This window comes from Tachysurus vachellii, chromosome 8 (genome assembly GCF_030014155.1).
Source record: "Tachysurus vachellii isolate PV-2020 chromosome 8, HZAU_Pvac_v1, whole genome shotgun sequence".
NCBI classification, from domain to species: Eukaryota; Metazoa; Chordata; class Actinopteri; order Siluriformes; family Bagridae; genus Tachysurus; species Tachysurus vachellii.
In genome coordinates this window covers 25,828,736-25,853,123 of record NC_083467.1, presented here as the reverse complement: position 1 = coordinate 25,853,123, position 24,388 = coordinate 25,828,736, and the positions used below count along the sequence as shown (strand labels likewise).

The following is a 24,388-nucleotide window of genomic DNA, read 5'->3' as shown; positions in this document are numbered from 1 at the left end:
GCTTAGTGGTTAGCACGTTCGCCTCACACCTCCAGGGTTGGGGGTTCGATTCCTGCCTCCGCCTTGTGTGTGTGGAGTTTGCATGTTCTCCCCGTGCCTCGGGGGTTTCCTCCCCCGGTCCAAAGACATGCATGGTAGGTTGATTGGCATCTCTGGAAAATTGTCCGTAGTGTGTGATTGCGTGAGTGAATGAGTGTGTATGTGTGTGCCCTGCGATGGGTTGGCACTCTGTCCAGGGTGTATCCTGCCTTGATGCCCAATGACGCCTGAGATAGGCACAGGCTCCCCGTGACCCGAGGTAGTTCGGATAAGCGGTAGAAGATGAATGAATGAATTTGGAGTGTGTTCCATACACTGTAGAGTCAGATCTTTTTTTTTTTTTTACCTCAGAAACAGCAGTAGTAACCAAAGACACTTAATTAATCAAAGGTTTGGAAGATGAGGCATGGAGTCAGCATGAGTGAAGAGCCAGAAACCGAAGCCATCTGCTGAACAAAAAAAGCCCTTTGTTGCTTGTGTGCTGTTTCGGATTCAGAGTTTCACATCCTAAACCATGATAATGGCCTCATTTGGCAGCGACGGTGAGCCTCATTACACCGTTCTAATTACTAAAGAATATAAACAGTGCAATTAGGAGCGTGATCATGCCAAGCGGAGAAGCGGCGGACTCGAGCAGAGGTGCTATTTACACACACGACGTCTGCTCTTTCACAACAATTACATCTGCAGTCCGATTCCCAGACGCTTCACTGTTCGGTTCACGTCCCATTAAAAATCCATTTAACTTCTCAACTTTCTTCTTCAGCTTTGATGGATTTGAAAGCAGGTGTAATGTTCGCTCTGTCTCATCTCCTCAGGATGTTTCTTTTAATTCTACAGCAATATGACTGTAACCTTTTCCTATATTTTAATTCCAGACGTATCAGATATTTGATCAGAATATTAACGATACTCCCGGAACAGCACAGCGAGAGCAAGAGAAACATGACGAGGGACCTGATTTAGAAACGGCACGACCTGCTCTACCGGTTAACATCTAGTTATTTTGAATCCTGGATTCTGATTGGTCAAAAGGCCTTGAGTCATTTTCTGCCCTTGATTATGGAAGGAGTCTCCAGTATCGGCGCTTTCTATCAGTCTGATGTAAAGCTGTAGCTTCAGGACAGAAGAGATTAGGATGATGTCTCCACATTCCACTAGATAAGAACTTATTTATCACAGCAGGTATAAAATCATCAGGGGCCAGTTGTTCATTCATTCAGTCAATCATTTTCTACCGCTTATCCGAACTACCTCGGGTCACGGGGAGCCTGTGCCTATCTCAGGCGTCATCGGGCATCAAGGCAGGATACACCCTGGATGGAGTGCCAACCCATCGCAGGGCACACACACTCTCATTCACTCACACAATCACACACTACGGACAATTTTCCAGAGATGCCAATCAACCTACCATGCATGTCTTTGGACCAGGGGAGGAAACCGGAGTACCCGGAGGAAACCCCCGAGGCACGGGGAGAACATGCAAACTCCACACACAGGGGCCAGTTGTTCAAAAAGTTTAATCTGGATCAAAATTATCCGGATTTGGAAATCCCATTTTTTCCTATTCAGGATCAGGTAATCCGTCTTACTTTTATGCCGGTTTTTCAAAGCAACATTGGACTGGATCTCCCTGATCCAGATACACAGTTTTCAAGATTACCAAATCCGGATTACCTGTGCTCTAATTGGGACAACAAAAACACAAAACACAAAAATAACATAAACATCCACTTCCATTCATAATTTCTTTTATGACCCCTCATCTGAGTCACAAAAAATAAAAAACAAATATACATTAACAAATACATTGTGGATATTTTGAAAACGTCTTAAAAAAATAAAACGGTTAAATGTCAAGTAGCTAACAAAATAATTTACTAGGGATGAGCGAGTACAGCATTATCTGTATCTGTATCCGTATCTGTTAACCATATGAATTATCTGTATCCGTACTCGGAGTGGGTGGGGCCTAACCCAGAAGTAGGCGGGGCTTATCTTGAAACGGGCGGGGCTTTAACCGGTAATAATTAATTTGTAATATTTATAACACTAGCTTACTACCTTTATGTTTTTATGAAATACAGCGAAAATGTGTCAGACACTCAGTGTCTGGTTACTGGTTAGAGACAGCTGAAGGTTTAAAAAAGAAAAAAAATCTCCGACAGGCAGAGACGCAATGCGAGTCGCATTCTACCAAGCAAGCACCACATCTGAATGAACCCACGTTTACCAGAACTCTACTGGTTAGTAAGTACGTATTATTAACGTTACAACCCGAAGTAAAAAGCTGAAGAAACCCTAAACGTTAACGGAAAAGACCCGCGAACCCGAGTGACTGAGGGAGAGACAGAGAGCTGTTCTGTGTGTGACTGTGAGTGAGCAGAGCGAGACACAGCAACACAATACATCTGTATGTGTGTAGGGGAGGGGCGCTGTGACTAGCCTATCACAGAACGCTGACACAATCAGATACCCAATGATGATTTTCATTCAATCCGAGCACAGATATTGACTCGTATTACTCGTATTATACTCGTACTCGGCAGAAGTGCTTTATCCGTACCGGATACTCGTTTCAGCCGAGTATCTGGCTCATCCCCTATAATTTACATTACTATACTGAATAGCTTAATTGGTAGCCTATGTCTACTATATCACTGTTACAACGGTTACACAAGCCAAGTGCAAAATATAAATAAAAGTATATACATTAAATGATTCGAATGTATTATTTGACCAATTGTAAAGTTTTACAACATTTTCCACCTGGAATCCACCTTGAAATCCTACCCCCTGTTGGGATCAGGATATTCCTGTTTTTTTGGATCAAAGTTATCCAAATCCTACTGACAAGTTTTGAACAACACAAACTGAAGTTTTGATCCAGATTAAAACTAGGATTGGATTCTGTAATCTAATCGGATTTCAGATTCCTTCTTTCCCTTTTGAACAACCCATTTTCAAGATTTGATCCAATCCGATAACCAAAATCCGATCAGCTTACCTTTGAACAACTGGCCCCAGGTTCTAAATTCATGAATAGACACATTAGCATAAATCGATGGCCTCATATAACCCAATATGGTGTGGTTAATAAGGAAATAAACTTCACCAACACTAGTAAAGTGAAGAAACTGCATGAGCCGGATTCTCAGCAAAACTAAGAATGATTCCAGTCCATCTCTTAATCTTTTTTTTTTATATGATTTGTCTCTATAGAGCAAAGAGTTTATTCGCTATTACACTTTCTCACCACTAGGAGTTCCTGAATTCCCATTGGCAGGAGTGTGTTTAAGTACACTCGCTTCCTCTCACGTTAGTAAAGCGAGATAAATCCCATCCAGTGCAAAGAAACACATGAACACACAAATCCACAGCAGCGTTATTAAGAGTTTAATAAAACTCTTAGTTATTAATTGTAATTAATTCATTCGAGTCAGACAGTCAGTAACGGACCAGCACTGAACCACTGCTTAGACAAATCACACTGTATTTATATTAGTGAGGAAAGAATAGTGTGTGTGTGTGTGTGTGTGTGTGCGTGTGCGTGTGCGTGTGCGTGTACCAGGTAAGCAGGTGTTAGGGCAGGTCGTCCATTCACTGAACAGAGTGACAACACAGTCTCTTTTACACGGTAACACACACGACTGCACTGAGATTGGCCTCGCTGAGTCAGGACACCTGTGAAACACACACACACACACACACACACACAAAAAAAAGAGAGAGCAAGAGAGAGAAAGGAGAACGTTAATCAGTTATTAGAGATAAGTGTCAGTAAATTATTCTTTTATGTTTTATTTTTAGATTTAAAGACTTAGTTAACTGTTGCATTCCGATACTATGCAAGAGAGAGAATGAGAAACAGATAGACAGACAATGAGATGGATGGAGAGAGAGAGAAAGAGTCTGAGAAACAGAAAGAAAGCAATAGATAGATAGATTCAGAATGATTGCATTCTGGATGGATGAACGTCAGTAAACCGTTTCTTCTTCCTTATAAACAGAGAGAGTAAAGACACACATCCTGCAGAAGGTGGAGATGAGACACTGCACCTCTCCCTCAGGAGCGAGGGAAGAAAGCGAGTGAGTGAGAAGAAGAAAGAGTTTTGGCGGAAGCTGATTTGAAGAGCTGCAGTCAGCTGCTACGCTGAGATCCTGATGCTCACGCATGCAGCTGCTGCGCGTCAGCTACACACAAACACTTTGATTCACACGTGTGTGTGTGTGTGCGTGTGTATGAGTGTGAAATGATCTATGAAGGCCCGGTGGCCCCTCAGAGACTCCCCACACAGCTTAATAAAGCCTCTGGCAATTTCTCTCACGCTGTAACACTTCCATCTCCCCAAGGACACACACACACACACATAAACACACATACACACACAGAGACGTATTATTCCAGGAGCTCATCACCACCAAACTGACATTTATAACTACAAAGTCGCAGCTTCGTCTTTAAACACAGAGAAATGCAGCAGTTTCTTTACACCGTGGTTTATAAAGTTACTGAGAGTTAAAAATGATAAAGTTAACTCCACACCTGTAGGGGGCAGTAATGATCCTGGATGCAGTACTTATTATATACTGCTGCTCTCATGCACAGGGAATTCAACATTAACTAATTTAAAAAACATTTAAATTGTAAGTTGATGTTTATTTACTGTAAAGTAAATTTATTCGTCTTATGAAGAGAATGTAATGACTTAATGAACATAAAAAAGAGATTAAACACACACAAACACACACACAAACACACACACACACACAAAATAAAATTAAATAAACAGCGTAAAATTGAAGTAATACACAGTATATATAAAGTAGTAAGCAGTGAAAGAAAGAAAGAAAGAAAGAAAAAGAAAGCTGATAATAAATGTGTGTATTTCATAATAACTGTATGTGTGTGTTTGTGTGTGTGTGTTATACTATGTATGTGTGTGTTTTTGTGATGTACTGTGTGTTTGTGCTTCTGTGTGTGTGCTGTAATGTGTGTGTGTGTGTTATATCCAGTGTGTGTGTGTGAGTCAGGACACTGTACGTACATGTGTGTGTGTGTGGGTGTGATGTACTCTGTGTGTGTGTATGATGTACAGTGTAAGTGCATGTGTGTGATGTACTGTGTGTGTATGTGATGTACAGTGTACGTACATGTGTGTGTGTGGGTGTGATGTACTCTGTGTGTGTGTATGATGTACAGTGTAAGTGCATGTGTGTGTGATGTACTGTGTGTGTCTGTGTGTGTGTGTGATGTACTGTGTGTGTGTGTGATGTAGTGTGCGTGTGTGTGTGTGTGTGTGATGTACTCTCTGTGTGTGTGTGTGTGTGTGTGTGATGTACTGTGTGTGTGTGTGTGTGTGTGTGTGATGTACAGTGTGTGTGTGAGTGTGTGTGTGTGTGTGTGTGTGTGATGTACTGTGTGTGTGTGATGTAGTGTGCGTGTGTGTGATGTACACTGTGTGTGTGTGTGTGTGTGTGTGATGTACTGTGTGTGTGTGTGTGTGTGTGTGTGTGATGTAGTGTGCGTGTGTGTGATGTACTCTGTGTGTGTGTGTGTGTGTGTGATGTACTCTCTGTGTGTGTGCGTGTGTGTGATGTACAGTGTGTGTGTGTGTGATGTACAGTGTGTGTGTGTGTGTGTGTGTGTGTGTGTGTGATGTACAGTGTAAATGTCTCTAGCTGAATTACACCTGCTCATAAAGCCTCCTCATGAGTGAGTCAGTAATATATTAAAGCAGCAGCGGATTAGAAACAGATCAAACTGCTGCATTATTTATGAGTCTAATTCCCCGACGCCTGATGAGATTTATTATCTCTATAATTCAGGAGGATTTCATTTTACACAAAGCAGCCAGTCCAATATAGAGGACAGGAGCGTGACGAGACGAGACGTTTTATTTTACACCCAGCTGTGAAGTCAGAACATTGATCTCATTTACACTCAGTTTCACACGCAGCTTTAATCAGCACAGGTCCAGAAATAATAATAATAATAATAATAATAATAAAAAGAATAATAATAATAATAATAATAATAATCATCATCATCATCATAATAAAAAGAATAATAATAATAATAATAATCATCATCATCATAATAAAAAGAATAATAATAATAATAAGAAGAAGAAGAAGAAGAAGAAGAAGAAGAAGGTATCATTAATTCTTATTCATAATTATTTATAAAAAGATTTTTGTAATGAATTTATTAATGAACATAAGACTATTAATAATTTTCATTCAAAAGTTACTTTTTAGATATTTTTAATATATTTTCAATTATATTATATTATTTATTTATTTATTTATTTATTTATCCAGTAGAAATGTGCTGATTCTGTATCAGTCTGAAGTGAGATTTTGTTCATGTACTCCTAACAGTATAATAAAATAACGGAATTGGGAGGTAGACGTGATCAATCTGGCAACCCAGACTATAGTTTGTACAGATGGAGCAGATTTGTGGTGTTCGAGGTGTCTGATTTCTCTCACTGAGTCGTCCCTGAGTGTGAGGAGAGGTTTCATGGTGTTGCATTCTATCAGAGTAATGGTCTAATAAACAAGTTACACACACACATATACACAAACACATAGACACACACAAACACACACACACAAACACGCACACATACACACAGACACTCACATACACATAGACACAAACAAACACACACAAACATGCACACAGACACACACATACACACGCACACACACATATATACGCACACATACACACACATAGACACTCACATACGCATACACACACATACACACACAGACACTCACATACGCATAGACACACACACACACGTACGCATGCACACACACACACATACACACACTTGGTGGACAGGAGGTTAGACCCCGTGGTGATGTACTGTAGGAGGATGATGTAGGTACCGTTTTGCAGTGACAGCTCCTCCATTGATCTTCATGCAGGTGACTTTGCGTGTCTGAAGCCCTGCTGAGCAGCTCGTCGTGTCGTCGCCAACGTCGCTTCTGTTTAGAAAGAAGGACGGATCGGGGACACACGGACCCCACGGAGACACTTCCCAGTAAAACACCACACACGGATTATCATTACAGGATCTCCACTCCTCCAAAGATGGGGCAGGAGGACACGATTTACCCCCTGACAGAGAAGAAGAAAGAGTTTCATTTACAGAGGTAGAGCTATAAGACCTGAAGACCTGCTGTGTGGTACAGCGCTAAACTGGAGGCAGCACTAAACTGGAGGCAGCACTAAACTGGAGGCAGCGCTAAACTGGAGGTAGCACTAAACTGGATACAGCGTTAAACTGTAGGCAGCGTTAAACTGGAGGCAGCACTAAACAGGAGGTAGCGTTAAACTGGAGGCAGCACTAAACAGGAGGTAGCGCTAAACTGGAGGCAGCACTAAACAGGAGGTAGCGTTAAACTGGAGCTGGAGGCAGCGCTAAACAGGAGGCAGCACTAAACTGGAGGTAGCGTTAAACTGGAGGCAGTGCTAAACAGGAGGCAGCACTAAACTGGAGGCAGTGCTAAACATTAGGTAGCGTTAAACTGGAGGCAGCGCTAAACAGGAGGCAGCACTAAACTGGAGGCAGCACTAAACTGGAGGCAGCACTAAACTGGAGGCAGCACTAAACAGGAGGTAGCGTTAAACTGGAGGCAGCGCTAAACAGGAGGCAGCACTAAACTGGAGGTAGCATTAAACTGGAGGCAGCACTAAACAGGAGGCAGCGCTAAACAGGAGGCAGCACTAAACAGGAGGCAGCACTAAACAGGAGGCAGCACTAAACAGGAGGTAGCGTTAAACCGGAGGCAGCACTAAACTGGAGGCTTCTACCAACATGAACTAAAATAGGATCTAGTCATGAATCGTGTTATTACACTCTGCTTCTCGGGTGTTTCTCTGATTAATCCCGTGTTTAATCTCATGTCCGCTGATATCTGGTGGACAGTCTCTTTCACAGTTTCTTTTCTTTTCTTTTCTTTTCTTTCCCTTGGATTTGTTTTGCTCACCTCGGCTCACCTGCTTGGTTTCAGGTGTGTTCTCAAACTGTGTTCATGTATATTGAGACCATGTGACAGTTCGACTGTCTGAGGTGAGCTGAGGATGTGACACACAACTCATTTGCAGGAGAATAAATCTTTAAATCTCAACGTTTGTTTATATATTTTTGTAAATAAAGTAAAGAATGTTGAAATCTATATAGATTTTTTTCCCCACTTCAGTATCATGGGTCTGTGAAATTGGGGGCGTGGCCAATCACTGTTTTGCGAAAAGAGGGTGGAGCCGAGGAAGGTAAGTGGTGAGAATCACACACCTGTGTCTACTAATGACTTTCAGCATGAGAGATAGAAGTGTGGATAGAGGGAGAAAGAGAGAGAGAGCGAGAGAGAGAGAGAGAGCACACAGAGCTGTGTGTGTGTGTGTGTGTGTGATTTTGAGTGTATGTGAAGTTTTGTTTAGTGTTTCTCCAACTTCCTCTTTCCAGAACCTTCCGAGTTATTATGTACTGTAGCTTTGTAGAATTCAACATTCTGTTTTCCTATTTAAGCTTAGACAAAAATGTATAAAATTTAATGTGGCCTAGGGCTTTTCGAGCCACATGAACCAAATTCGGATATGTTGTAGATCCTGGTCTGAAGTTTGTTGCTATGACTTTTCTAAGCGATCCGAGTACCGGTACTTCTGGTACCGGGTCTCAAAAATGACCTTTTTTCCCATAGACTCCCATTATAAACTTTGGAGGTTTATAACTCGGCAAGCTTTTGAACTATCTACACCAAACTCGGCCAGCTCCTTTAGGGTGATACTCTGAACAAAGTTTTAAATTGGTGTACCGACTGGCCTTCCGGTTGTGCCACAGCCCCGCCCCCAATATATGCAAAATCAAAAAACTTTTTACAACATGGACATGTGACATATCAAAACACTCAGAACAATGTGGGGAACTTCCTCAGGATGACGTCACATGCTCGTCTCCACTTGCCTCCAAGTGTTTTGTCACCCTATCTTTCTGTCCACTTGCCTCCAAAAGTAACACTGACCCTTATGTCCACTCACCTCCAAAAACCACCGGCCTTTGCGAATACTTGCACCGTCAAAGCCAACATCAAAATTTGTTGCAACGAACTTTACAAATCTAGTTTACATGTTATTTTCTGTTCATGGCATAAAATCCCATTTTAGTCCATTTCAGTTTGAGTGTAACTCTACAGAACAAGGAAAAGTAGAAGGGGCAAATACTTATGCACTGTGAACTACAATAACTAATGAGCTAAATTAGAACCAGTTAGTTAAGTTAAAGTAAAGCTAAGCTAAGTATTAATGTTAGCATAGTAACGTATTTAACGTCATCCGGTGAAGAATCAGACAGTGTTTACATCGGTGACGAAGACAGTAACACGACGTGGCTCATGAATCGTTCACAATTTCACTTTGTTCAGGGAGAAACTTTGTACTGTAATTCTATCAAAGAGGCTGCAGCAGCTGCTGATGTGCAGCACGGGATTAGAGCCTTGATTTATTTCAGTCCTTTTTCTGTAATTAAAAGTGATTCCAAATGCCATGTGCCCTTGGAGTCAAGGACGCTGTATTGACATTCAGCTTCAGCACACGGTGCGTTAAGTGGCCCAGAACGCGCCATAATGAATCCAGCACAGATCGGCCGAATATTAATAAGGGATTGTCTGACTAATAAGACTCAGTGGACTGTGCTGTGTGTGTGTGTGTGTGTGTGTGTGTGTGTGTGTCTGTAGGGGTAAATTTCCATAACTCAGCAGCAGACGAATCAGCAAGAGGTACATATAGGTGTGTGTGTATGTGTGTGTGTGTGTGTAGGGGTAAATTTCCATAACTCAGCAGCAGACGAATCAGCAGGAGGTGCATATAGGTGTGTGTGTGTGTGTGTGTGTGTGTGAACAAAGATATGATTTATAAATTTAACTTGACAATAGGGAACTCGGAACACTGGGAACTGGCAGTATAGACCACTGGGACGATCATGAGAATGAGGGCTTTAGGGAACACAAACACTCAGTGTCCAGTTTATTAGGAACACCTGCACATTCATGTAGTTCTCTAATCAGCCAATCACGTGGCAGTGTCCAATCACGTGGACAATGTATACAATCATACAGACGAATGTAAAGAACTTCAGTTAATGTTTACATCAAACATCAGAATAAAGAATAGTCTGATTTCTGTGACTTTAACCATGACATGGTCACACAACCGTGTGTTGTTAATTCTGAGATGCTTTTCAGCTCATCATGGTTTTTACAGATGGTTTCAGGTTCTCTGGTCATCCTGTCAGCTCAGACCGGTCTGATCCTCTGATCTCTCTCAGTCTGCAGATCCTCCACTCACAGCATGTTTTTTGTTTTTCGCACCATCGTGTCTCAACTTTAGTGACTGGTGTGTGAAAATCCCAGCAGGAGATCTTCTGAAAAACTCAAACCAGCTCATCTGATACCAACAACATCATCCACGTGACGGTTAAAGTCACAGAGATAAGATCAGATCAGATCAGACGTTTTTCGTCATTCTGATATTTGATGTGAAAATTGACTGAAGGTCTTGACTTTGTGCTGCTGCACCCTGATTGGCTGATTTTTTAACTGCATAAACGTGTAGATGTGCAGATGTACCTAATAAAGTGGACAGTGAACGCACGCTGTTATAGACGTGAAATTGGTTAGCATGCTTTTAATACGTATGCTAGGCTGCTAATGCTAATGCTGACGTGGATACGCTGTCAAGCCGTGGAAACGATCGATGATAGGTAATGTTGTGTTGCTTTTATGAAACAACCCTTTATAGTTCCTACATACTGCCAATTGCATGTGACAGTGTGTGTGAGTGCGTGTGTGTGTGTGTGTGTGTGTGTGTGTGTGTGTGTTACCTTCCCCAGGTAGAGCAAGAACGGTCCGAGAACGACTCTGCTTCCCCTCAGTGTTCTTCTTGGCACAGGAGTGAGAACATGGAGACCAATCAGACCAGGAGCTGATCACACAGTCACCGGGACACGCCACTTCACAGGCTACCTCTGCAGGGGGCGTGGTTTCCTCACAAAGCCCCGCCTCTACAGCCACACCTGTAAGAATGGAGTTTTACAGTCAGGTCCTGAGGTGTGACATTATTCCTTCAGTGACATCATCATTATGTGTGTGTTACTCTGGTCTTTGTCGTCTTCACACACGTTCTGAATCATAACGATGAAACAAACCGTCACAAACACACATCAGCGAAAGAAAGCAGTTGTACAAACGTTACAGAAGCTGCAGTGAACCGTGAGGAAACCTGAAGCCTGTTTAATCACACTGTCACACACAGCTTCTTTATATTCATGAGCAGAAATCAACATGTAAATGAAGTGACAGATCATCATACAGACGCTGAGGACACCAGAGGTTTTAATAGAACATTCTGTCCTTCCTTAGGTGTGTCTCCATACACACACCTGACCTTCTGCATCACCTCTTTAATGTGGAGTTACTACAACATGAGCTCGCTCATGGAGAGAGTGGAAGGAGAGAAAGAGAAAAGACTGAAAGATATCACACAGTGAGTCTCTCACATCTCACTGAGTAAAGAACCATCGAGGAACAGGACTGTAGCGTGAGGGATCATCAACAGCATAGTCAGGACACTCTCAACCCTGTCCTTTCCACCTGTCCTCTCCACCCTGTCCTCTCTATCTTGTCCTCACCATTCTGTTCTCTCCACCCTGTCCTCTCTATCCTGTTCTCTCCACCCTGTCCTCACCACCCTTCTCCTCTCTATCCTGTTCTCTTCACCCTGTCCTCTCCACCCTGTCCTCTCTAACCTGTCCTCTATATCCTGTCCTCACCATCCTGTTCTCTCCACCCTGTCCTCTCCACCCTGTCCTCTCTATCCTGTCCTTTCCACCTTGTCCTCTCCACCCTGTCCTCTCTATCATGTCCTCTCTATCATGTCCTCTCCACCCTCCACCCTGTTCTCTCCACTTATCCTCTCCACCTGTCCTCTCCACCCTGTCCTCTCCATCCTGTCCTTTCCACCCTGTTCTCTCTATCCTGTCCTCTCCACCCTGTTCTCTCCATCCTGTCCTCTCCAAAGAGCAGGTAGAATGGCAGAGAAGAAGAAGGTGTGAAAGAGAGATAGACACAAAAGAGGTAAAGAGTGAGAGATAAACCACCAGAGATGGGGGACTCGAGTCATATGACTTGACTCGAGTCGGACTTAAGTCGCAAGTTTGAGACTTGAGACTTGCTTGACAAATATTAAAAAAAGACTCGACTTGACTTTGACTTGACATTCATGACTTGAGACTTGACTCGGACTTGAGTTAAATGACTCGAAATAACTTGTTTTTTGTTTTTGTTTTATCTTTTTTGTCTATTTTGTTTTTAAATCTGTTTTTAAACGCACGCAAGAGCGTAATCTAACCACGTGACGCAGCAGGCAAGCAGAGGGAGCGCGCGCACTAACTAATAAACCTTAACAGTCGTGACGAAACATGGAAGGCGCTACACCAAAAATTATTAAGTTATTATAATACCGGGAGTTTGTGCAAGATGAGAAGAGAAGAACAGCAGAATGCGACCACATCGCTCACAATTGAATGACAAAGTTCTATCAAAATTTTTTGCAAGCGCAATGTAGTGTAAATGGTTGGTCACTGTTTATGTTGAAATGTCAGCTGTTTTGCAATAGCACTTATAATTGGTCTTCAGTGTTAGGCTTTGAGTGAAAAGCGTATGGATCGTTTATGGGGATGCACATATATATAAAAAACATAAATATAAATATAAAAAACTTCAGAGTTGCAAGCAGAGCCATATTCTTGTCTAGCACGCACACACACACACACACACACACACATTCAATTTAAAGGGACAGTTCACCCAAAAATAAAAAAAATCTTTTATAATTTTCTCACCCTCATGTTACAAACCTGTATACATTTCTTTGTTCTGATGAACACGGAGGAAGATATTTTAAGGAATATTTATAACTAAACCATTCATGAGCCCCATTCACTTCCATAGTATTCTTTTTTCCCCACTATGGAAGTGAATGGGGCTCGTGAATGGTTTGGTTATAAACAGTCCTCAAAATATCTACATGTGTGTTCATCAAAACAAAGAAATTTATACAGGTTTGTAACATAATGAGGGCGAGATCAAGATAATAGAATTTTCATTTTTAGGTGAACTATCCCTTTAATTAATAAATTACACTAACTCCAATCATTCTCTCTCTCTCTCTCTCTCTCTCTCTCTCTCTCTCTCTCTCTCTCTCTCTCTCTCTCTCTCATAGTTAATTCACTTCAAGGTTTGTGGGATTCAATAATTTACGTTTTTTGATTGACGTGATTGATTGTTGTTGTTATTCTGTTGTTAAAAAGGAAGGATCTAATTTAAGGATGTGTTCATGTCCCATTAAAAGGGAATGTCTGTTCAAAAAATGCCATTTGGTTGCATAGAAACCATTGCACTTTTATATATCTACTTTTCCATGGTCTTCTGCCATGTTTGAGGCATATTGAAACTTTTCATGCTTTTATTTTGGCCTTATTTCAATTACATTTACAACTTATTCTTTGTAGTTTTGATTTTTATTCATTTTTAGATTTTTATTGTATTTACAACTCACCTGTATGTGGACACCTCTTAAAAATAAATGCATACTGTATAATCATTTTTGTTGCAAATAAAACTCTCATAGTCCATAAATACTGTAGATTTAACTTTGCTTAATATATACATTTAGTTAAATCATCAAACATCTGTATGACCTGCCAGTGACTTGCTTGACTCAAGCTACGACTTGACTTGACTTGCTTGACATAAAGCAGTGACTTGACTTGACTTGACTTGACTTGACTTGACTCTCACAAAAAATGACTCGGACTTGCTTGAGACTTGAAGGTTAAGACTCGAGACTTACTTGTGACTTGCACATGTGTGACTTACTCCCACCTCTGTAAACCACTCCTGCTTTTTAAAGATCTGAGAGAAAAGGAGGGAGAGACTTACAAAAATAATCAAGTTATAAAATCAAGTGGAGAGGAAAAGAAAGAAAGAAAAAAAAAAAAGAAAGAAAAGAAAGAAAGAAAAACCCCTTAAAAGAAGATTGATTGATCATCTGAGGGAATATGTATCCTTCTGTAGTGTGTATTATAATTAACAATTAAAGAGTTAAAAATCTTTCTTTCTTTCTTTCTTTCTTTCTTTCTTTCTTTCTTTCTTTCTTTCTTTCTTTCTTTCTTTTCTATTTATTTATTTAAACAAATTAGCAGAATGTACACTTTGTTTTAGAATTTTTGATTTATTTTTTATATACATTTTTTATATTCATTTTTATTTTATATTTAATTTAAAGCTGCTTTGTGACAATGAATTGAATTGGATTCTTTATTTATCTTTTTTAAACATTTTTTTCTTTAAAGATGAATTTGGTGTCTGATTCCATCTTTAACCTGTTAAAATGTTTTCTAAAAGCCTTCTTTTAAAAAAATTGAGTTGAATTTAATTAAGTGTTTGATTTAATGAATGAATTCTGCTCTGATTTGTCCGTACAGCCTGTAACATGCGGTCGGCGGGGCCTGTGTGTGACCCTGTACTAGTCTCCATCTCACCCTCCATGTGAAGTTTATTGCTCGAGAGGAAAAACGATTTTAGAGGAAATGATGCGCGGATATAAGAACAATCTGTACGAAGTGTTCATAAAGTCCGTGTGTCCTGGAGGGAGTCGGAAAAATCTTCAGGGGGAAAAAGAGCAGGAACTTAAATAGCTCTTAAATAGACTTGAAGAAAAGCCACTCGAATCTTAACGCTCGGCTTCGGTCACGTGACGCAGCCGCAGGTCAGGCAGTAAACTGTGTCACAGAAACCTTTCAGCTTCTACACAATGAGGTGGAACGGAGGGGACGGAAGTGCGTTTGACTCACAGAGGACATGTAACATGCAGATTACAGGAATTAACCTTAACAATGGTGCGATGGAAAAAAATACTTCATTTAGAGCACAAAAAAAACAACCTCTCGTTGGTTCAGTGGTGTTAAAACGTGTGAAATATGAATCGGTGAAAAGTGTCTCGAGTGTCATGTGAGAATAAAGAGGGAGAACGAGGATGAGAGAAAGTCTTTATCTCCGTATGAAGCTCAGGACACGTGATCCTCAGAGACGAGAGAGATAAAGGATTAAAAGAGCATTATATCAAAAGTAAGTGCACCCTGGATAGAGCCATGTCTTTTTGTTTCTTATTTTCTTCTACCACCTATAGCCGTTATAGTGCAAATAAACTGACAGACAGACAGACAGATAGACAAATAGATAGACAAAATACCCATTTACATTATTAGAAATAATTCTATGAAAGTTGGTTAATAAGCACTCTTATAAGCTCTAATGATGTCACACTCTGAGTAATTCCCTGATGACCTTTCACTTATTTATTCTTAACTTAAGAATAATTCTTAATTATTTCTCTTTACCCTGCTCCTGTGGATATTTCTCCATCTTTAAGTCCTTGCAATATTCTTTATTTCTACCTTTTACCTTTAAATAAATAAATAAATAAGCAACCATTGACTAAGTTAACTTTGAGTGAGAGGACAGAGAGAATGCAGTGAGATGTGTTTCCTGTTCTTCCTGCTCTGACCATCACTGTCACGTCCCGATGGTGATGTGGTAGCCTAGCGGTTAAGGTGTTGGGTTACCAATTGGAAGGTTATATGTTCAATTCCTATGTCCACCAAACTGCCACTGCTGGGCCCCTGAGCAAGGCCCCTAACCCTCAATTGCTCAGTTGTATAAAATATGAGATAAAATATAAGTCACTCTGGTTAAGGGCGTCTGCTAAATGCTATAAATGTAAACGTGACGATGGAGATCACGGCTCATCGTCTGCTGACGTTCATCATATATTTATTCTAATGTTTTTCTGCTTGTCAAACAAGGATGAAGTCAGAACCAGGACGGCAAACTGTATGTATTAATCACACGTCATGCAACAAATCTGAAAACTAGATGGTATAAAAGTTTGAAATCTGTCCCTCCAGAGCTTTTCCTGATAAATTAGGGATATAAAGTTGCAGCATGTGTTTTGTTATTGTTCATAAACACTGTTCTCCAGAAGAGTTAAAGTCTGAGTGTTTTTGGCAGTGAGGTTCTTGCTGAGATACTTTACGGTCCAGGAGGAAATGAGTCGCCTAAACGCTGAGCCGAGCGAGACCGCGGTGCCATCAGGAAGAATAAATGTCACACAGACTCACTGCTCCAAGATAAACAGGAAATTAAATGCCATCCTTACAGATACGAACTGTGACCTTTATATAAAAGAAATAAAAAAGTAACCCCGTGAAGCTGATGGTTTAAAGTAGGTCTTTTTTTTTGACGGTATAAAATATGAGATTGTGCCGGCTCTCTAACATCACCGTATATATTCTACGGTTCCTGTAAAGCTTAAAGAAATAGTTCAGGGGAAAAAAATGTAATGTACACCTTGTAAGATTTAATCTAAAGCTGGGACTCAAGTTTACATCGTTAAATTTGAAATAACAACAAAAATCCTGTCTCGCATGCGTTTCCAAAACAGCCTCAGTTCGTTTAAATGGGTTTTAGAAAAGGTTCATTCATTTAAAGAGAAAAAAAAAACATTCTTAAGAGGTAATTAATGATGTATCTAGCATTATAAACATTTTGGGAGAAACTAAATAAAAACCCAGAGGAAAATCCTTTTTATATAAATAAGATGCTGAGTCGGGGAGCACGGTGGCTTAGTGGTTAGCACGTTCGCCTCACACCTCCAGGGTTGGGGGTTCGATTCCCGCCTCCGCCTTGTGTGTGTGGAGTTTGCATGTTCTAACCGTGCCTCGGGGGTTTCCTCCGGGTACTCCGGTTTCCTCCCCCGGTCCAAAGACATGCATGGTAGGTTGATTGGCATCTCTGGAAAATTGTCCGTAGTGTGTGATTGCGTGAGTGAATGAGAGTGTGTGTGTGTGCCCTGCGATGGGTTGGCACTCCGTCCAGGGTGTATCCTGCCTTGATGCCCGATGACGCCTGAGATCTACAGGCTCCCCGTGACCCGAGGTAGTTCGGATAAGCGGTAGAAAATGAATGAATGAAGATGTTGAGTCAAAAAATACCTTAAAAGTGCAAGATAAGTTGGACTGGAATCTATTTATATTTATTTCTAGAGGAATCCAGAAATGGCCAGAACACTTGAACTTGTCTTTGTCGGTACGATCTATTTGTGTCATGTGTCACTTCATACATCAGTTAACACGCTCAAGACAGTGGAGATGATCGTGGACTTCAGGAGAAACCCCCCTGCTCTCCCCCCACTCACCATCATGGACAGCATTGTGACAGCAGTGGAGTCATTCAGATTCCTGGGAACCACAATCTCCCAGGACCTGAAGTGGGACATTCACATTGACTCTATTGTGAAAAAGGCTCAGCAGAGGTTGTACTTCCTTCGCCAGCTGAAGAAGTTCAACCTGCCACAGGATCTGCTGAAACAGTTCTACACTGCAATAATTGAATCCATCCTCTGCACTTCAGTGACTGTTTGGTTTAGCTCAGCCACCCAATCCGACCTCAGGAGACTACAGAGGGTAGTTCGGACTGCTGAGCGAATCATTGGCACAACTCTCCCTACACTCCAAGACCTGTACTTCTCCAGAGTGAGCAAAAGGGCAAAGAAAATCACTCTGGACCCCTCACATCCAGCACACTTACTATTTGAACTGTTGCCATCTGGCCGACGCTACAGAGCCCTGTGTACCAAAACGACCAGATATAGGAACAGTTTCTTCCCTCAGGCAATACATCTGATGAACACTTAACATACATCTGATGGACACCTAACATACACAGAACAATACCTATTCTTACATTGTCTGCAAGTACGCATTTATATTTTATTTTGCACATCTATATTTGAATTTGCACATCTTTACTTCAATTTGCACACTTATATTACAATTTGCACATACAACTGTCTATTATTTATATGTTCATGTCTTACCATTGCTACATGTTTACACTGTGGAGCTCCTGTACTAGAAAAAATTCCTTGTATGTGGAAACATACTTGGCAATAAAGACCTTTCTGATTCTGATTCTGATTCTTTCTGATTAATTAAATATGTGACATGAGTTTTAGGATTAAATCATGATTTTGCCAATCGATCGGCGTGATCTCGCCTCAGCCTGCACATAGACACGCACGGTGACAGCAGAAAGGTCACTGCCATGATCACTGTCACCAGAATTGATTGCGCTCGCCGATAAACTGGCACGTTGATACATCACTTGATCATGAGGGAAACAGATAACACTCACCAGGCATTAGTGAGCCGGGACACCCAGCATGCATAACAAATTTGTTTCACAAATATTTAAGGCCTGATAAATTTACATAGATTTCCCAGAACGTTCTGCAAACTTGACCTTAAGCTGGGAGAATGGAGGGAAAGAGAAAATGCTGTAATTAGAGAGAAGACCGAAGACCTCCGCTGAATTCACTGCTGGGTTTGAACACGAGGAACTTTAGAGCCACACCTGAGAGAATTACCTTCAACCTTAAACAGAAATACCACAGATACACTACAGACTAGATGGACTGATACTTACCACAGACAGACAGACACAACACAGACAGACAGACGTGCCACAGAAAGACAGACAGACGGGCAGACACACCACCGACAGAAAAGCCACAGAGAAAGACAACACACACAGACAGACAGACAGACAGGCAGACAGACACAACACCGACAGACAGACGTGCCACAGAAAGACAGACAGACGGGCAGACACACCACTGACAGAAACGCCACAGAGAAAGACAACACACACACAGACAGACAGACCACAGACATAGATACTAGAGACAGATACACCACAGACAGACAGACAGACACAACACAGACAGACAGACAGACCACAGACATAGATACTAGAGACAGATACACCACAGACAGACAGACAGACAGACACAACACAGACAGACAGACGTGCCACAGAAAGAGAGACAGACAGGCAGACACACCACCGACAGAAAAGCCACAGAGAAAGACAACACACACACAGACAGACAGACGTGCCACAGAAAGACAGACAGACAGACCACAGACATAGATACTAGAGACAGATACACCACAGACAGACAGACAGGCAGACAAAGACACACAGACAAACAGACAACACACACAGACAAAATATACTGATACACTACAGACAGACAGAAAGACACTACAAACAGACACACCACAGACAGAAAAGCCACAAACAGAGACAGAATACACTCAAGTCAAATCAAGCCAAGAAGCTTATACTGTCATTTCTATGTCATGTCTATATCTGACACATACACAGTGAAATGAGACAACGTTTCTCCGGGTCCTTGGAACTACATAGAACAAAGACAGACAGACAGACAGACAGACAGACAGACCTAGATACTACAGAGAGAGATACCACAGACAGACAGAAAAAACACAGACAAACCACAGCCAGATACAACAGACAGACAGAGATAGACATTACAGACATAGACACAAAAGACAGACAGACACACCACAGAGACAACACAGACAGACATAGACACTACAGACAGACCCAAAATGCACAGATACAATACAGACAGACAGAAAAGCCACTGACAGAGAATGTATAAACAGATACTACACCACAGACACATAAACACATATACAGAGATACTACAGACAGAAACAATAGAGATTACAGACTCAGTGAGACTAGACAGTGAGACTAGAGACACCATCACAGACATACACACCACAGACAGTGAGACCAGACGCAGCATGCGGAGGGTCAGTGGTTAAAAAGCTAGGAACAGACAGAAGAAACTGAGGAGAAAGTTTGTAGCTGCTCAGTAAGTATCTCTGCTAAGTATCTCGCTTATTCCCCACTCATGCTTATTCTAGATCATGCTGCAACCACAGAGCAAGCGCATATGTACACCTGAACAACACACACACACACACACACACACTATATTCCCCGTTCAGTGCTCAAAATGTCACCTAATCTTACAGTAAATGTATTTAACTGTAACTCTTAATGCGTGATTTAATACATAATAAATATACTTTAATAGAAATTATGACATCACAAGTATATTTCATTGATAATTAAGTTATATCTAAATATACATTACTTTCATTTAGATGTTTCCTTTGTAGCAGTGTTAAGAAACAATGGCATTATACAGTAGGAATCTTCTGTACTGTATGTTAAGATATAAATTTATACTAACAGACTTGCAGCATTGGTATGATTTAAAAGGATGTTCGAAAATAATATGTTTTAGATGAATTTCTAGAAAATTCCTGAAATGGCAATGTACTTCAGATCGTCTTTACATAACCGAATATTTATTTATGCACATTTTTTCACAGAACATACATTATTTATGCCTGGATGTGATGCAAAGCTTAACTTTGCCTTGAGGTTCTCCTGAAAAATGAGCAAGAGTCGAGTGTATTTTGCTAGCACACGTCCCGAGACAATAAACCAGTTCTGGAAAAAAGTGTTTTGTTTACTGCCGCATTACTGCCATTGCATGGCGCCTCAGCGTGACACAAACCTGACTGTGATGAAAACCCGCGGAAACGTAACGTCAGACACTTTGCATCACTGAGCTGGAATTATCTTCCAAACATCTGCTGAAAGAGTCAAATAATTTTTTGAATTAGTGTCGAGGGCGTCTGAGGACATCCCAGACGTGAAATATTGAAACATTTGGGCAGCTGTCAACCACATCCGGAGATAATAAAGACATTTGTGCCGGAGAGCCATTTGCCTCGCGCACATGCTCGATCTTGAACTCTGCACGTCGGCGCCATGTGCCAAAGCCCGACGTGCTGAGCGTGATTCATCTATATTATATCTCCATAGGAACCTGACAGGCATGGAATGGGCCATTACACTCAATTATTTAACCTCAGAGAAGGAGTGTTTCTCCAAGAGTTCGCTCACTGAAGCGATTCTCATGTGGAGTGTTGACTCAGTGTGGGGCGAATACTGTACCAACACCAATAACACTTAACCATGGCTTATTCTGAGCTTTACACTGAAGGAGCTACAATAATCTTCACTTGTATTGGAAGAAGGGAAAATGCAGGCTGTGTCTCAATCAGCTCTCTAGCCTCCTGGATGGTAAGAACCCTGGCTATCTACACAATGGGACACTGATCGCTAATGTTAAGCTACAACAAGCTACTGTATAGTAAGCATTTGTAGATGAAGTTGAGTGAGAGCTCATCCCCAGCTAGGAGCTTCAGAATGTTCTCTGCTTTTCCATGGTGCATCCTGAGATAAAATGTCTGATTCCCAGATCACCTGACTAGTGAGCTCTCTTTGTGATTCCAGCTAAATAAAACAGGAAGTAGAACAGGAAGTAGTGGAGAACCGGGTTTGGTGCCTTGCTCAAGGGCACCTCAGTCGTGGTATTGCCGGCCAGAGACTCGAACCCACAACCTTAGGGTTAGGAGCCAAACTCTCTAACCATTAGGCCACGAAAACCGTAGACATGCTCAGAACACATTATAACTATTTATGAAAATACATTGCACTTTACAACTATCTTTATAAATCATTAAGTATTATCCTGGATTAAAAATATAAAATTGTTCAATTATGGGCTTGAAGAAAACCGTGAGGCTAAAAAAACACCACAGAAATGTAGAAATAAAACACTCTGGGATTCGTTGTGGTCATCACACTACTGTGCTGTTGATTATTTCACTCTAGTCTTTTGTTCCTAAACAAAACTACAATTTGGTTTCAACACCCACTGGGTTAACTGCAATCTCAAGGAGATCAGGATGTAGTGCATTGTGGGTAGTGATGCTTATTATGAGACGGTGAGGTCTGTGAACGAAACAGGAAACACCCCGTGAGTGTGTGTTTGCCTGTGTGTTTAGAGAGAGTGTAAATGGCGCTCGGTCTTCAGGTGCCTCTGCATTATTAATGCACACGTCTAACATTGGCACTCAGGCTCTGGCACAAAACCACTGCATCCTGAGCACAACTGTGCACCTTCACCACACACACACACACACACACATGACTGACTACACCAGGATCTTTCAACAGATGAAATTTCTCGTTATTGGAAAGCTCGATCGTTCCCCTTTTCCCTGCGAAAGAGGAAAAAAGGCCAACGCTAAGCCATCAAAGTGATGTGATGAGGTTTCTAGTTTTTTGGGGTCAGTCGAAGTGAAATTGCATTTATGTGCTCAATCACGCTGTCGACCTCACAACGGACATCATTCACAGCCTTGCAGGAGAACCGGCGCATGGGGAGAGCAAGCGATGGGTACAGAGTGCCACAGAGGATAAAAACTCTATGGAGGAACAATTAGTGTTTCACTCGAGTGTATGGATCCAAAGTATAAAAAGGAAAATGTGCCAGAAGCTCCATATGAGCTCTAGATGAGTCAGAAAAAAAAAACGCTTTGTACTAATGTTCATGTGGAAATAGAAGGTAGTTTAGAAAGCTGGCCGGTAAGATGGCGCATGAGTGTGGAACACATTAACATCGATATGAAAGTATTAACTCAGAACAGCAGCCAAGTCTGAGACTGCAAATCTTACAAGAAGAAAAAAATACCTGTTATATAATGTACACCTGCATGGTGTTAGCTTGGCATTGTAAATGTAAATGTAATGTAATTTGAAGTAGACTGCAAAACATTAATATATAGATATTTTCTAATTAGGAGCTCTATGGGTCTAAGGGTTATAGTGTTATAGATCATTAGTACAATAGACCGCTAAACAGCCCTATAGATAATTACAATTGATTATAGATCATACAGTGGATCTAGATCATTACAACAGACTCTAGATCATTACAACAGACTCTAGATTATTACTATAGATCATTACTATAGACTATAGATCATTACAATAGACCTATAGATCATTACAATAGACTATAGATCATTACTATAGATTATAGATCATTACTATAAATTATATATCATTACAATAGACCTATAGATCATTACAATAGATTATAGATCATTACTATAGAAATCGTGGGGAAGTCGTGGCCTAATGGTTAGAGAGTTTGACTCCTAACCCTAAGGTTGTGGGTTCGAGTCTCGGGCCAGCAATACCATGACTGAAGAGCCCATGAGCAAGGCACCGAACCCCCCAACTGCTCCCCGGGCGCCGCAGCATAAATGGTTGCCCACTGCTCCGGGTGTGTGTTCATGGTGTGTGTGTGTTCACTGCTGTGTGTGTGCACTGCTGTGTGTGTGCACTTTGGATGGGTTAAATGCAGAGAGCGAATTCTGAGTATGGGTCACCATACTTAGCTGTATGTCACGTCACTTTAGATTATAGATCATTACAATAGACTATAGATCATTACTATAAATTATATATCATTACAATAGACCTATAGATCATTACAATAGACTATAGATCATTACAATAGACTATAGATCATTACAATAGACTACAAATCATTACAATAGACTATAGATCATTACAATAGACTATAGATCATTACTATAGACTATAGATCATTACAATAGACCTATAGATCATTACTATAGACTATAGATCATTACAATAGACTATAGATCATTACTATAAATTATATATCATTACAATAGACCTATAGATCATTACAATAGACTACAAATCATTACTATAGACTATAGATCATTACTATAGACTATAGATCATTACAATAGACCTATAGATCATTACAATAGACTATAGATCATTACAATAGACTACAAATCATTACTATAGACTATAGATCATTACTATAGACTATAGATCATTACTATAGACTAAAGATCATTAGTATAGACTATAGATCATTACTATAGACTATAGATCATTACTATAGATCATTACTATAGACTAAATATCATTACTATAGACTATAGATCATTACTATAGACTATAGATCATTACAATAGACCTATAGATCATTACAATAGACTACAAATCATTACTATAGACTATAGATCATTACTATAGACTATAGATCATTACTATAGACTATAGATCATTACTATAGACTATAGATCATTACAATAGACTACAAATCATTACTATAGACTATAGATCATTACTATAGACTATAGATCATTACAATAGACTACAAATCATTACTATAGACTATAGATCATTACTATAGACTATAGATCATTACTATAGACTATAGATCATTACAATAGACTACAAACTTTTTTAATAGACTTTCCATTTTAACATAAACAATAAAAAGCTGAGTGAGATGCAGCACATTCACTGATGAGACTTGAACATTGGTGAAAGAAAACAAAGTAAAATCACAAGTTATATAATC

General features: G+C 40.5%; 1 protein-coding gene across 1 annotated transcript in view; it reads right to left on the bottom strand.

Moving 5' to 3' along the window:
• The window catches only part of thsd7ba (thrombospondin, type I, domain containing 7Ba), a 279,775-nt gene that overhangs the window by 101,572 nt on the left and 153,815 nt on the right, over positions 1 to 24,388 (bottom strand). The window contains exons 9-11 of the mRNA XM_060877047.1: positions 10,938 to 11,129; positions 6,946 to 7,177; positions 3,611 to 3,726 (exon numbers count right to left, since the gene is read on the bottom strand). Of these exons, the coding sequence (XP_060733030.1) occupies positions 3,611 to 3,726; positions 6,946 to 7,177; positions 10,938 to 11,129 (540 nt within the window). The remainder of the gene's footprint in view (positions 1 to 3,610; positions 3,727 to 6,945; positions 7,178 to 10,937; positions 11,130 to 24,388) is intronic.